General features: G+C 49.1%; 1 protein-coding gene and 1 long non-coding RNA gene across 12 annotated transcripts in view; one reads left to right on the forward strand and one right to left on the reverse strand.

Annotated features, from left to right (window-relative positions):
• Positions 1 to 271: 271 nt before the first annotated feature.
• On the reverse strand, positions 272 to 6,481 carry LOC103878134. Its single transcript, XR_638148.3, has 3 exons — positions 6,442 to 6,481; positions 5,717 to 5,863; positions 272 to 427 (listed from the first exon to the last, which is right to left on the reverse strand). It is a non-coding gene; the product is annotated as an uncharacterized LOC103878134 (long non-coding RNA).
• Positions 6,482 to 6,833: 352 nt separating this feature from the next.
• The window catches only part of TMEM268 (transmembrane protein 268), a 36,985-nt gene continuing 30,345 nt past the window's right edge, over positions 6,834 to 13,473 (forward strand). For 4 of the 11 annotated variants that reach the window (XR_002517456.2, XR_002517457.2, XR_002517458.2 and 1 more), the window contains exon 1: positions 12,383 to 12,983. Coding sequence is in view for 7 of the 11 variants with exons in the window: in XM_021927224.2 (XP_021782916.1) it covers positions 12,878 to 12,983 (106 nt within the window). In the remaining 4 variants the exon portion in view is untranslated. Of the gene's footprint in view, positions 6,850 to 7,880; positions 8,439 to 8,544; positions 10,991 to 12,382; positions 12,984 to 13,473 lie in introns of those variants that run through there. The other 7 variants (XM_021927220.2, XM_021927224.2, XM_021927222.2 and 4 more) reach the window with 7 other exon arrangements.

Below are 13,473 nucleotides of genomic sequence, written 5' to 3' on the forward strand. Positions count from 1 at the left end.
AGAGAAGATAAGGCACTATACAAGGTGTCTGGAACATTCTAGGTACTCAGCAAATGTTTCCTAATTTTCTAAAATTTGCTGTCCTTTTCTCAGACTAATCATTCTTGATTACAAGTTTAATAATAGCTGCATTGGTCAGGACAGGACAGGCTCTGAAATCTCTGTGGCTTAATGTAACAAAGGTTTATTTCTTGCAAAGTCTGATACAAGTTGGGTGACGTCAGGGCAACTGTTCTCCATGTGACCACTCAGTGATTTGGATTACTTCCGGTTTGTGTCTCTACCATCTCATCACATTCCATTATTTCAGTAATGGGAAGAAAAAGTTGGCAAGCATGCATCAGCTCTCACCTGCTTCAGTCCTCAAATGACACTTGTTCTCAGCTCATTGGTGTAGGTCACATGTCACAACCTAACACAAGGGAGGCTAAGAAATAAGGGGAGAAGGGGGAGCCCATGAATATTCCATGGGTAAAACCATGTTTCTGCTACAATTGCTAACAGGTTTTTTTTTTTTTTTTTTTTGAGAGAGTCTCACTCTGTTGCCAAGGCTGGGGTGTAATGGCACGATTTCGGCTCACTGCAGCCTCTGCCTCCCAGGTTTAAGTGATTCTCCCACCTCAGCCTTCTGAGTAGCTGGGACTACAGGTGCCCACCATCACACCTGGCTAATTTTTGTATTTTTAGTAGAGATGGGTTTTCGCCATGTTGGCCAGGCTGGTCTCGAACTCCTGACCTCAAGCGATCTGCCCGCCTTGGCCTCCCAAAGTGCTGGGATTATGGGTGTGAGCCACCATGCCTGGCCTGCTAACAGCTTTCTATGTGCCAGCTAGTTGTAAGAACTTTTACATTTATATTGATTAATTTAATTCTTTTTTTATGGGATATGAGACTGAGAGAGGTTAGGGAACCAGCCCAAGGATGTGCAACGTTGGAGCCGAGATTCAAACTTGCAGTCCGGCTTTTGCATCTGTGTGTTTAACCATGGTGCGTACTCAGTATTGAACAACTTCATAGCTGTACACCTTTTATGTATCTTACCCATCTGATTCTTTTCCCTTTACCTCTCCCAAATTGTAGAGTGATGCTCCTCAGTTGCCCTCTGGGCAATTTTATGTCCTGTAAACCTAGAGAGGAGGATGCCCTGATAAAAGGCATAAAATATGGCTCACACCTGTAATCCCAGCACTTTGGGAGGCCAAGGCCAGTGGATCATTTGAGGCCAGGAGTTCAAGACGAGCCTGGCCAACATAGCGAAACCCTGTCTCTACTAAAAATACAAAAAATTTACTGGGGTGTGGTGGTGCACACCTGTAGTCCCAGCTACTCAGGAGGCTGAGGCACGAGAATTGCTTGAGCCTAGGAGGTGGATGTTGCAGTGAGCTGAGATCGAGATTGCACCACTGCACTCCAGCCTGGGTGACAGACGGAGACTCCATCTCAAAAAAAAAAAAAAAAAAAAGACATAAAATAGTTTACAGTAAGCCATTGTGTAACCTTGTGGTAACATCTCACAAATTCCCTGAATAGTTACCCCTCCCACTTTCTGAATGGGGGAGGGAGAGGGAAACTTGTAAAAAAAACTTGTTAAAAAAAAAAAAAAAGTAACTTGTCTGAGGTCACACGTCCAATCTCTGCTTCTATCAAGGGAAGCCCATTATGTTCTCTGCACATATATAAACACACAGCAGCCCTGCAGGTTAGACACTGTAATCCCACTTCCATGGATGAGAAAGCTGAGGCCCAGAGGCTTACAGAATGTTCAACGTCACAGAGCAAGGAAGTGACAGAATTGAAGTCCCATCCGATCAGCCTGAAGGCTGCAAGGGAAAACCTACCATGTTCTGCCTTCAGGCTTTTCTCCCAGGATATTGGTGGACTGGGTACTTGGCTTCCTGTAACCCCAGTAAAGCCTTTGGGCCTGATTGGGTAAGGCCCATAACTAACTTTCTGCATTTCTTGGTCTTGATTCTACTCAAGGAAACTGATGGTACCAGAAGTCAACAAAAGCTGTTCAACAGTAAAGACACGCTTTGATCAGTCTTGCGTGTTTCTTGTTTTTCCACCTGTTTATTTTTCTCCCCTTTAGGGTCATTCTGGCAGATCTCAGAGTGTTTTTCTCTTGTCAACTGATCTCACAGCACTTCAGTGGCTCTGAAATTACTGAAAAAGCTTCAGCACAGGCAGGCAGCTCTAGTTTTGCATTTTTTTCCCCTTCTTGTGCAAATACATAGGTCTTAAGAGGCCGGTTAAGCACATTCTTTATTGAAAGATTTGGCCAGTGGTTCAGTGAGATCTAGAAGCTGAAAGATCATCAGGTCAACATCTATCTTCTCTGGCTTTTAAAAAAATTTCAGATGCCACCGGCTCCTGGGCCAAGTGTGAATTTAAAGTCATAGTTTACTGTGTTTGAAGGGATGATTGATAGGGATGGGTAGGCTTAGAAGAATTAAGGAGCAGGCAGCCTCCTTTTCTTCCTACTTGAAAATAACTTACAGCTGGGTGCAGTGGCTCACACCCATAATCCCAGCACTTTGGGAGGCCAAAATGGGTGGGTCGTTTGAGCTCAGGTGTTCGATACCAGACTAGGCAACATGGGGAAACCCTGTCTCTACAAAAAATACAAGAGAAAAAAATTAGTTGGATGTGGTGGTGGTGCCGCCTATAGTCTCAGTTACTTGCAGGGGCTGAAGCAGGAGGATTGCTTGAACCCGGGATGCTGAGGTTGCAGTGAGCCGAGATTGTGCCACTGCACTCCAGCCTGGGTACCAAAGTTGAGACCCTGAATCAAAAAAAACAAAAAAGAAAAGAAAAAGAAAATAACTTACAAAGGAGGACGGCAGCATTCTAGATGCTGCTGTTGATAACTTTAGGAAAGAAACAAGGCTGATTGTTCAGAGAGCATGACTGGGTTGTTTACCATTACCTTAGGTGGTTTTTAAAGATGAAAAGACCGATAGTCTAGCTACCTAGTTAAAAAAGCCCAATTGCCTTCAACTGCCCTTCCCTTTTCTCCCCAGCCAGAGACGGAGTTCTCCCTCTTCTGACTCTTCCGACCCTGCCGCTTATCTTTCTGTTCATAGTGTAGAAACAGATCCCTGACCCCTATCCGCCCTGGGGGAATTGCTGGCCTTCCTAATAGGAATTCAGAGGATTTTTTTCTACTGACTTAGGCCCGGTTTCCTGACAAACAGCATGTGATCTGTCTGACTTCCAGCACACCTCCTGCCAAGCACAGCTATGTATCTAGTCCCAAGCTCTCACGTATAGTTAATCTACCTCTCCCATAGTAGAGTCTGTCATTTGACGATGTGACTTCCGGGAGCTGTAATCAACGTAATGGAGCCACTAGCAATGGGAACATTCTGTGGGACACACTTTCAGAAATAATTTCTAAAATAACTCACATTTATTTACATCAACTTTATACCAGGTGCCATTCAAGGTACTCTATATACATAATCTAATTTTCCTACCATCTCTACGAGGCATGTATTATTATTTCTATTTTGCAGATTAGGAAACTGAGGCTACAAGGTCGCAGAGCTAATTTGTGGTGAAGTCTGGATTTGAACCCAGGTCTGTCTGAGTTCCCAGCCTGAATTACTACTGCATGGTTTGGTTCAATTTGTTCAGGCCATGGCGATGTTCCAAGTAGTATGTCTCCAAGAAAAGTTTAGGAAGTCAGTGAATCCATAACTGGCACACGAGCTCCAAAAAAAAAAAAAACCCAAACGAAAAAACACCAAGATGTAATTTTTGATCTTTGCCTTTTCACTTACTCATCCAGCAGTTCTGAGACTCCCCCAGTACCATCTGCTGCAACACTAAGGTTCTGCCAGGCTGGAAAGAAGTTCATTCTCTTACTTCATTCAAGTTATCAAATAGTGTTGGCAGCTAGCCCTCAGCCCTGGGTCTGTAACCCTTGCAGACACAACAGGACAGATGGAGCAACTGCTGAGTAAGGGTGGCTTTGGCTGGGGTTTGTGGTTATTTGGATTTATCTATAGTTGAGGCCCTGATGATTTCATACATATTTACTCATTCACTATTTCATATGCATTTAACAATTACTGAGGGCAGGGTTAGGGGCAGGGGGATAGCGACGAACATGGGTAGAAACAGCCCTATGCCCAAAAGGCTTACTCTCTTTTTGGGAAAGGGGACACTGAACAACGATAATACCATGTGATGGGTATGGGATGAGTGTAGGTTAAGCAAGAGTAGGGCTGGACGCAGTGGCTTATGCCTGTAATCCTAGCACTTTGGGAGGCCGAGGCAGGTGTATTACTTGAGCTCAAGAGTTCAAGATCAGCCTGGGCAACATGGCAAAACCCTGTCTCTAACTAAAAATAAAAAATTAGCCAGGAGGAATGGTGGTGCATGCCTGTAGTCCCAGATGCTTGGGAGGCTGAGGTGGGAGGATTGCTTGAGCCTAGGAGGTCAGGGCTGCAGTGAGCTGAGATTGTGCTGCTGTACTCCAGCCTGGATGACAGGGTGAGATCCTGTCTCAAAAAATAAAAACAAACAAACAAAGCCAGAAACAAACAAACAAGAGTAACTATGAGAATGAACTATGAGAATGGGGGAACTGGCCCAGGCCCAGGACAGGGCAGGGCTCCCAGAAGAAAGGCCCTTTCAGCTGAAACTCGAGAACGAGTTGGTTGGTCAGGTGGCATGATGGGGCTGGGGTTTGGAGACAACTTTCCAGATGGGAGAGAATGGCAACCACTGAAAACTAGAAGTGAGAGAACAAGGGGAAAGGGTTATAGGAGGAACTGAGAGATGCTCTGTATTTTTGGAGCATAGGGTTTTTACGTGCTGGGAGAGAGTAAAGATTAGTCCAGGGTAGGCTGTGGGTGTGGAGAGACTTGGGCCCACCACAAGGACCTTGTCGCTGCTGAAGCGTGCTTTCCAGCAGACCTGACTGGATTTCACCCTACTTTCACTGGATTTTATTGCCCTTTCTCCATTCTACACGGAGCACCCACTCCCCCTTGCTATGCCAGGACTGGACACTGGTGAAATTTCAGAGATACAAACACATGATACCTTGTTGTCCAAGAATGCACGGTACTTTTACTGAGCACTTTCTTCTAAGCACTTTATCACTTCAATTAATCCTTGCAATCTCCCGGATTAGTAGATATTGTTATCTGCCTTTCATAAATGAGGGTATTGAAACTCAGAGAGTGAGCTGAGCTGCCTGCCCATGCCACATGCCAGTAAGTGGAGGAGCCTGGTGGGCCAGCTCCAAAGGCCCCTGTCTTTTGCACCTCCCTAGTATAGGAGATTGATGTGTCAGCATCTAAGTTCATGCTGGAGTGACCAGCAATGAGAATGAAGAGTAAAGGCAGCCTGGCAGAAAGGGCAGGGGGACCACATCTGGCTTCATGGAGGAGGGAGACCTTGTTGGAGATGTAGGGTTTAGATAGATTGCGATCAGGCCACACTCCTGCTGCAGGATCCCTTTTAGTATCCTATCATCAGTGAGTTAAGCTTCAATATCTCTTGACGCTCTTGCTCCCACGCCTCTAAATTGTTTTCTGTTTTTGTTTTGTTTGGAAATCAGGCACACTAAATAGGGACTTGGTGTATATTGTTCACCCTTGCCCAGTACAATGCCTGTCCCTTAGCAGGTACTGAATGTCCATTTGTTGATAAATAAATGAATGAACTTCATTTTTAGTAGCCCACTACCTGGATCCTTACTTACCTGGTGAATGAGGGTGCCTGGGTGGTATCTACCACTCAGGTTGTCAATTCCTGCTCCTGTCTCCAAGCATGCTGTCTCTGAGGGCTGGCCGAGCATGTAGCCAGCTAAGTTCTGGGGTCTGAGAGTTTCCCAACAATCTGGCAATATCTGTTGAAATAAAAAAATGCATGCACGGGCCAGGTGTGATGGCTTACCCCTGTAATCCCAGCACTTTGGGAGGCCAAGGCGGGCAGATCACCTGAGGTCAGGAGTTTGAGACCAGCCTGGACAACATGGTGAAACCCTGTTTCTACTAAAAATGCAAAAATTAGCCAGGCATGGTGGCTCACCCCTGTAATCCCAGCTACTCGGGAGGCTGAGGTGGGAAAATCGCTTGAACCCGGGAGGTGGAGGCTGCAGAGAGCCAAGATCGCACCACTGCACTCCAGCCTGGGTGACAGAGTGAGACCCCATCTCAACAACAACAACAACAACAACAAACAAAAACGCATGCACATTCTGACTCAGCACATCTACTTATAGAAATGGGCCAGGCAGGGTGGCTTGCACGTGTAATCCCAGCACCTTGGGAGGCTGAGGTGGGAGGCTCACTTGAGTGTAGGAGTTTGAGACTAGCTGGGGAGACACAGTAAGACCCTGAACCTACAAAAACAAAACAAAACAAAACAAAACAAAACAAAACAAATTAGCCGGGCGTGGTGGCATGCACTTGTAGACCCACCTACCAGAGAGGCTGAGGTGGGAGGATCCCTTGAGCCTGAGACGAGAGGCTGAGGCTGCAGCGAGCTGTGATTGTGCCACTGCACTCCAGCCTGGGCAACAGAGAATGACCCTGTCTCAGAAAAAGAAAGAAAAAGAGAAAAAGAAAAGAAACAAGGAAGGAAGGAAAGAGAGAGACTGAGAGAGAGAAAGAAAGGAAAGAAAGAACGAAAGAGAGAGAGAGAGAGAAAGAAAGAAAAGAAAGAAAGAAAGAAAAAGAAAGAGAAAGAGAAAGGCAGGCAGGCTGCGGTGTGTTTGCATGTACGCAACAATGCTGCTATGTGCATCAGGGCAAGGCCTGTCAGCAAGGCTGGAAATCACCTCCATGTCCACCAAGAAAGAAGGGCAAAGAAAACAAAGACCCTTTCTATCAGGTTGGTGCAAAAATAATCGCGGTTTTTGCTTTTTTTTTTTTTTTTTTGAGATGGAGTTTTGCTCTTGTTGCCCAGGCTGGAGCGCAATGGCACGATATCGGCTCACCGCAACCTCCGCCTCCCGGGTTCAGGCGATTGTCCTGCCTTAGACTCCTGAGTAGCTGGGATTACAGGCATGCGTCACCACGCCCAGTTAATTTTGTATTTTCAGTAGAGACGGGGTTTCTCCATGTTGATTAGGCTGGTCTCAAACTCCAGACCTCAGGTGATCCTCCCGCCTCGGCCTCCCAAAGTGCTGGGATTATAGGCATGAGCCACCGGGCCCAGCCGGCAATGTTTTTAATGGCAGAAAAACGCAATAACTTTTGCACCAACCTAATATAATATAGGGACGTTTATGTGCCCCTTAAATAGAAATGAGGCAGTGTGGCATGTTCTGGCAGATGAGCGCCAAGGTACTTTGTCGTATGAAAAAGCAGAGTGCCCAACAGAATAGAAAAGGCCTTTTGTGTAAACGCACACACGCACAGGTACATACGTGCTCTAAGAAAAAATACAAGGAAAGCACAAGGTTAGTGCTTTCCTCAGGGGAAAGGGCACTTACTTTTAACTGTAGACCCTTTGAAATTATGAAAGATGGCAGTGGGAGTGAGCCCTTGTGAGTATAGCAACTGGGAACACGAGCGAGCAGTTACGTGTCTGGTAGTTGTGAACATTTCACACACACTATCTCATTAAATCTTCACACAACCTCATGAGGTAGCTATAATTATCTGTTTTTTACAGAAAACGAAGGCACAGAGAAGTTAAATAATTTACCAAAGATGATATAAGAAGTGCAGAGACCCGGGTCATAGCCCAGATAGTCTGACTCCAAACCAATGCTCTTAATAATACAGCACACACACAATTTTCCATTAGAAACAAGTTCCCGGCCAGGTGCGGTGCCTCACCCCTGTAATCCCAACACTTTGGGGGCCCAGGCTAGAGGATCGTTTGAGGTCAGGAGTTTGATAGCAGCCTGGGCAACACAGCGAGACCTCCGACTCTAAAAACAACGACAAAATCAACCAAACAAAAACCAAACCCAAGTCCCCAGTAAACTTCTGGTCTCAAATACTGCCTCATCCACGGGTCCCGTGACTGTGTGTGTGACGGGGGCTGGACCTCTGGAGTAAGCCGCTCCTTTACAGTGGGGAGACGGCGGGAACCCGTGCCCTAAGATGCCGTGCACGTGGTCGGCTGGGCGCTGAGACTCCTTCCGGCGTCCCGGGGGGCGCTAGGCTGATGAAACGCGGCCTCCAGCTCCGCTCCGCCGCGGGCCCGGGAGCCGCGTTCCCTCGTGGCCCCAAAGCGAGCCCGGAGGGCAGCTCCTCCGGGTTGGGCAACCGAGCAGGGCCGGCCGGCCGGCCGGGCGGGGGGCGGGCCCGGGAAGGCGGCGCGGCGCTGCGCGACGCGGGAGGCGGGCGGGGCGCGGGGCTGCGATGCCCAGAGGCTGCGGCTCCCAGAGGCTACGGCACGAGGGGCGCGGCGCCCCCGACCTTCCGCGTCCCGGGGTGGCGGCGGCGGCGGCGGCGGAGGTGCCGGCGGTGAGTGTGCGCGGGCCCGGGCGCGCGCCCGTGTCCTGCGATCCGGGATTGGTGCCGCGGGGCTCCGGGGCTGGGAGGCCGCCTGGGCGCCTCCGCCTTGGCCTGCGTTCGGGCCAGACGGCCTGGGGTCGGCGCCCCGGGCAACCTGCGGGGGGGCCTCCGTACGCCCTGGGGCCCCTGCCCCCGCGTGCCGGCCGTGGGAGCGGCTCTGAGAAGCCTCCTGGAAGCCCGCGGTTGGGGAGGGCCGGACTGATTTCTGGGGTGAAGGAGATCCCCCCCCTCCTCAGCCGACCTGGACAGTTCCAGAGGGCGGAGACTGAGACTGGGGCGAGACAGCTGCCCAAGGCCAAGGCCGTGTATGGCGGGACAGCTCCGGCTGGCTTGAAGGAGCCTGGGTTTCAATTCTGGCTCAGTCCAGGACCGGCCCCTTGACCTTGTATGGTACACTTTATTTTCTGGGTCTTAAAGTCCTCACCTGTAAAATGGAGAGCTCGGACTCATTGTGTCTCAAGGTTTTTTCGCCCCGAAACTTCTGTAACAGGCCCTTTTAGGCTTTTCACAAACAAAACAAAACCTGACTTAGGAAACTGACGAATCTCAGTGCTAGTTCCCGGGGAGGCTGGGCCCTCGGTGTCTGCAGAGATGGAGGACTTTGCGCAATAGGACTTAAGAGTATGTTCCTTTGCAGATGCTCTCTACGAGCCGAAAAGGAGGGGAGCTGACCTTGTGCAAGATGGATATCTGGAAGTTCTGGTTAAAATGCAGAATCAGCAAAGGAGACTCAGAGAAGCTCTAGTTTCCTGCTTAGTTGCAGGGGCCTCAAGGCTGTGCTCACTCCCTCTGCTCTGCCTCCACCCTGGTATCTGTCAGACCCTCTGTGTTGTCCTAGGGCTGGTGCAGGGCTGAGCTGGATGGGGAAATGGAGTTCAGGACATATGATAGGCATCTGCCTTTGGGGTCTTGCCAGCACCCCTCCTGCCCTCTGCAGCTTCCTGGTTGAATGAGGGGCTGCAAGGTGACCACACAGGCTGCCCTGATGGGCCCATCCTGGCCTCTGGTCCATATCCCTTTCTGCTTGGCACTGGCCTCTCTTGGCTCTCACGTCCACCTTTGCCAAGCCCAGGAGCCTCCTTCCTCCAGGAAGCCTTCCGGAGAACTCTTCCTCCACCCCAAACGAGGTGCTCCCTCTCACTGCCTTGTTGCAATTGTTTGTTTTGTAATTGTCTTTCCCTGAGTTTGTCATTCCTACCATTTGGTGATCCCTAGCAGGGAGGGCTGAGTAGGAACTTCCGTTTTTATTTCCAGTTTCGTAGTCAAGAAAGCACAGGGCCTGGCCTGAGAAGGTGCTTAGGAAATGTCTGTGGAGTAAAAATGATGGCAGCTGTATTTATTTAGTGATTCCTATTTGCCCAGTGCTATTTTGAGTGATTTACATGTGTGAACTCTTTAAACCTCACAACCACCTGAAGTTACTGTCGTTTTCCCCACTTACATGTAAAGAAACTGAGGCAGAGAGAAGTAACTTGCTCAAGGTTACACAGGTGGGAAGCGGCAGGACAGGGCTGGTTACTTTGAGCTATTACAGGAAACAGCCTCCAGGTGAATGGAATAAAGCCTGCCGATTGGTACTTTGTGAGAGGCTGATGGGGCCAACTAGGGTGCTGTGATTTCTTCCGAAAGACAATGCCTCATGGTGGGATTTTTGCCACGAATGGAACCTTCCACGCAGTCTGGAAGGATGCTTGTGCAGCTCCAGCCTGGGCATGGTCCCTCGTGGCTCCCTGGTCCCCCAGGCCTTTTTGAGACTCTAGTCAGCTTTTCTGGGCTGTAGGCCCCTAGCTACGATGTCCCTGTGTGTCTTGTCTGGAACATGGATCTCAGAATTATATCTGCCTCAGGGGCCTAAGAGATGATCAAATGAAGCAGGGAAGGGCTTCAGTGATTATCAAGTGCAGGGCAGAGATCCTTGTGGCTATTTTTGTTGGTAATAGGAAGGAAGGAAGGCATGATGAGAGTGAGAAACGCTTAGCATATTTAGGAGAGTCTTCTGCTGTGGGCCAGGTGAGGAGAAGGCCCCAGTGTAACATCTCAGGGCTGACTTGAGTTTATTGCTTGATCTTGCCTGGGAAATGCAGTCTCCCTTGACTCACTCTTTTTTGTTTTGTTTTGTTTTGTAAGGGTGATTTCATGAACATTCTCAGAGACAGTTAGTGCAGAGGGGCAAGGGCATGGAAATTATGTGCTTGGACCCTGGAGCCAGATGGCTTGGGTTTACCTCCTGGCTCCACGCTGGTAGCATGGCCTCCCAACCTTCGGCAAGTCACTTTACATCTTTGACCTGCAGTTTCTTCTCCTGTAAAATAGGAAAATCATGTTGAGGACAGGAGCCGGTCTGGTGAGCAGAGTACTGGATATTATGCTTGCATTTCCTTCTGTTACATCCCCACAGCAGCTATATGAGGTGGACCTCTCTATCCCCATTTTACAGATGAGAACAGCAAGGTGCGGATTGTTAAGTACCTTGACAGCTAATGTCAAAGAGCATGTATGTGGTGAGTGGGAATTCAAGTCCAGGTTTTCTGGCTCTAAAGTCTTCTATGTTTTCATAGGTTGCTGCTTTGCAGGCTTAGAGCCCGGTGCAGGGCAGATATATGATAATTGTTAAAGGCTCATCTTTTACATATTCTTGGTTGGGAGTGGAGGCTCCTAAGTGATCTTCCAGAGCTGAAAATCGGGGCCAGCTTCAGGTGCTTGCAACCTGTGCAGTCACACAGGGTCCCCCACTTAGGAAGCCCCTCCCATTTGGTTTAATGCTGTGCTGTTGCCATCTTTAAATTCTTCATTATTTTTAAAGAAGAGGCCCCACGTTTTCATTTTGCATTGGGTCCCACACATTCTGTAGCTGCTGCTGTTTAAAGTATTGAGAGAAGTGAAAGATGGTGAGGGCATGAGAGCCCTGTTCCCTCTCTAGGGGGCCTGATCAGTGGCCATCAGCCCTTGGGCCAGCTTGGAATCGTGAAGATGTGTGCTGACTGGACACTTCGTAATACTTCCTGAGTATCTAGAACCATGGCAGCAAAAGACGATTCTAGTAGACTTTTCACCAATGTGGTTAGCAGGGCTGTGTGTCATCCCAGGGGACTTAGGCCTGATTATCCTTGGTGAGGGGTAATTTTCAGGCCTGCTGGGGGACACATAACAGAGGTAAATGTGCAGGTTGCCGCTGGAGAGAGTGGCACTGGAAACTCAGTTTCTCATCAGGGTGTCACTGCTTTTTTGAGATGGAGTCTCTCTCTGTTGCCCAGGCTGGAGTGCAGTGATGTGATCTCGGCTCACTGCAACCTCTGCCTCCCGGGTTCAAGTGATTCTCCTACCTCAGCCTCCCAAGCAGCTGGGATTACAGGTGCCCACCACCATGCCCAGCCTAATTTTTGTATTTTTTAGTAGAGATGGGGTTTTTCCATGTTGGCCAGGCTGGTCTCAAACTCCTGACCTCAGGTGATTCACCCACCTCGGCCTCCCAAAGTGCTAGGATTACAGGCATGAGCCACTGTGCTCAGCCTACTTTTCTTATTCATTTATCTTTCCTACCATCTGATTTTTGTTTGTTTATTTGTTTTTGTTTTTGATTTGAGACAGGGTCTCTCTCTGTCACCGTGGCTGGTGTGGAGTGGTGCAATCTTGGCTCACTGCAACCTCTGCCTTCCGGGTTCAAGCTGTTCTGCTGCCTCAGCCTCCTAACTGGGATTACAAGCATGTGCCACCACACCCAGCTGATTTTTGTGCTTTTGGTAGAGATGGGGTTTCACCATGTTGGCCAGGCTGGTCTCAAACTCCTGACCTCAGGTGGTCCACCCACTTTGGCCTCCCAAAGTGCTGCGATTACAGGTGTCAGCCACCGTGCCTGATTTTTTTTTTTTTTTTTTTTAATTTGTATTTTGCAGTGTCTTACGGGAAGCTACTTGAAATCCTGTGTGTAAACAAGACTCCCTGTAATGAATATACCTATCCTGTGCCTGGTTGCCTGGGGCATCCTCCATAAGGGAACAGAAATCCCAGCTGTCTGGCAGTGGGGCCTGGTCAGCTCTTGAGTACCCTGTGGACCCTTGGCTGTGCCTGGGCTGGAGGAGACCTAAGACCAGAAGGGAAGTTCTCAGTTTGGGCCTTGGAGGGTTTTAGTTTCTCTTCCTCCTCCTTCTCCTGGGAATTTTTCTCAGCATTTTCAGAAAGGCCAAATTTGGCAAAAAGACTCTGGGTGGCTCTCCCTGGCCTTTGGTGACTTTGGCCCTGGAGAGAGCCCCTAGGAAGCCCATCTTGCCCAGTCCCAGGCCTGAAGTTCTTTTTTGTGCTGTGTTTTGAAGGCATATGATGCTGAACTGGCTGCTCCAGAATGAACCACAGCTCTGAGAAGGGGAAGTAGAAACAGCTGGCACCCTGCCATGGCCTGTGAACCACAGGTGGACCCGGGGGCTGCTGGCCCATTGCCCCCCTCCTCCCCTGGCTGGAGCGCCCTGCCTGGAGGGAGCCCTCCTGGCTGGGGGCAAGGTAAGATCACGACCTTTCATTTTCCACCCCCTTTCTACCTCATGCTGAGCTGCACTCACAGGGCGCAGAAGTTCCTTTAGATAAGGTCAGGGGGAGGTGTCTTTGAGGCCACATTCTGTCATTTTTACCAGTTCTGTCTCTTGGCCTTAGACCAAGCCACCATCCCTCTCTGCTGAGCCCCTGCTGAAGCTTGCCTGTTGGTCTTCTCTTTTCCATTCGTTCTCTACATGGCAGCCAGAGAGCTCTTTATTATTTATTTATATTTCTAATTTATTTTTACTTGTTTAGAGACAGGGTGCTCTGTCATGCTGGCTGGAGTGCAGTGGCGTGATCATAGCTCACTGGAGCCTCGAACTCCTGGACTCAAGCAATGCTCCCACCTCAGCCCCCTGAACAGCTGGGATTACAGGTGTGCACTACCACATCCTGCTAATTAAAAATGTTTTTTGTAGAAATGGGGCCTTACTTTGTTATCCAAGCTGTTTTCAGA

Source organism: Papio anubis, chromosome 13 (genome assembly GCF_008728515.1).
Source record: "Papio anubis isolate 15944 chromosome 13, Panubis1.0, whole genome shotgun sequence".
Lineage (NCBI taxonomy): Eukaryota > Metazoa > Chordata > Mammalia > Primates > Cercopithecidae > Papio > Papio anubis.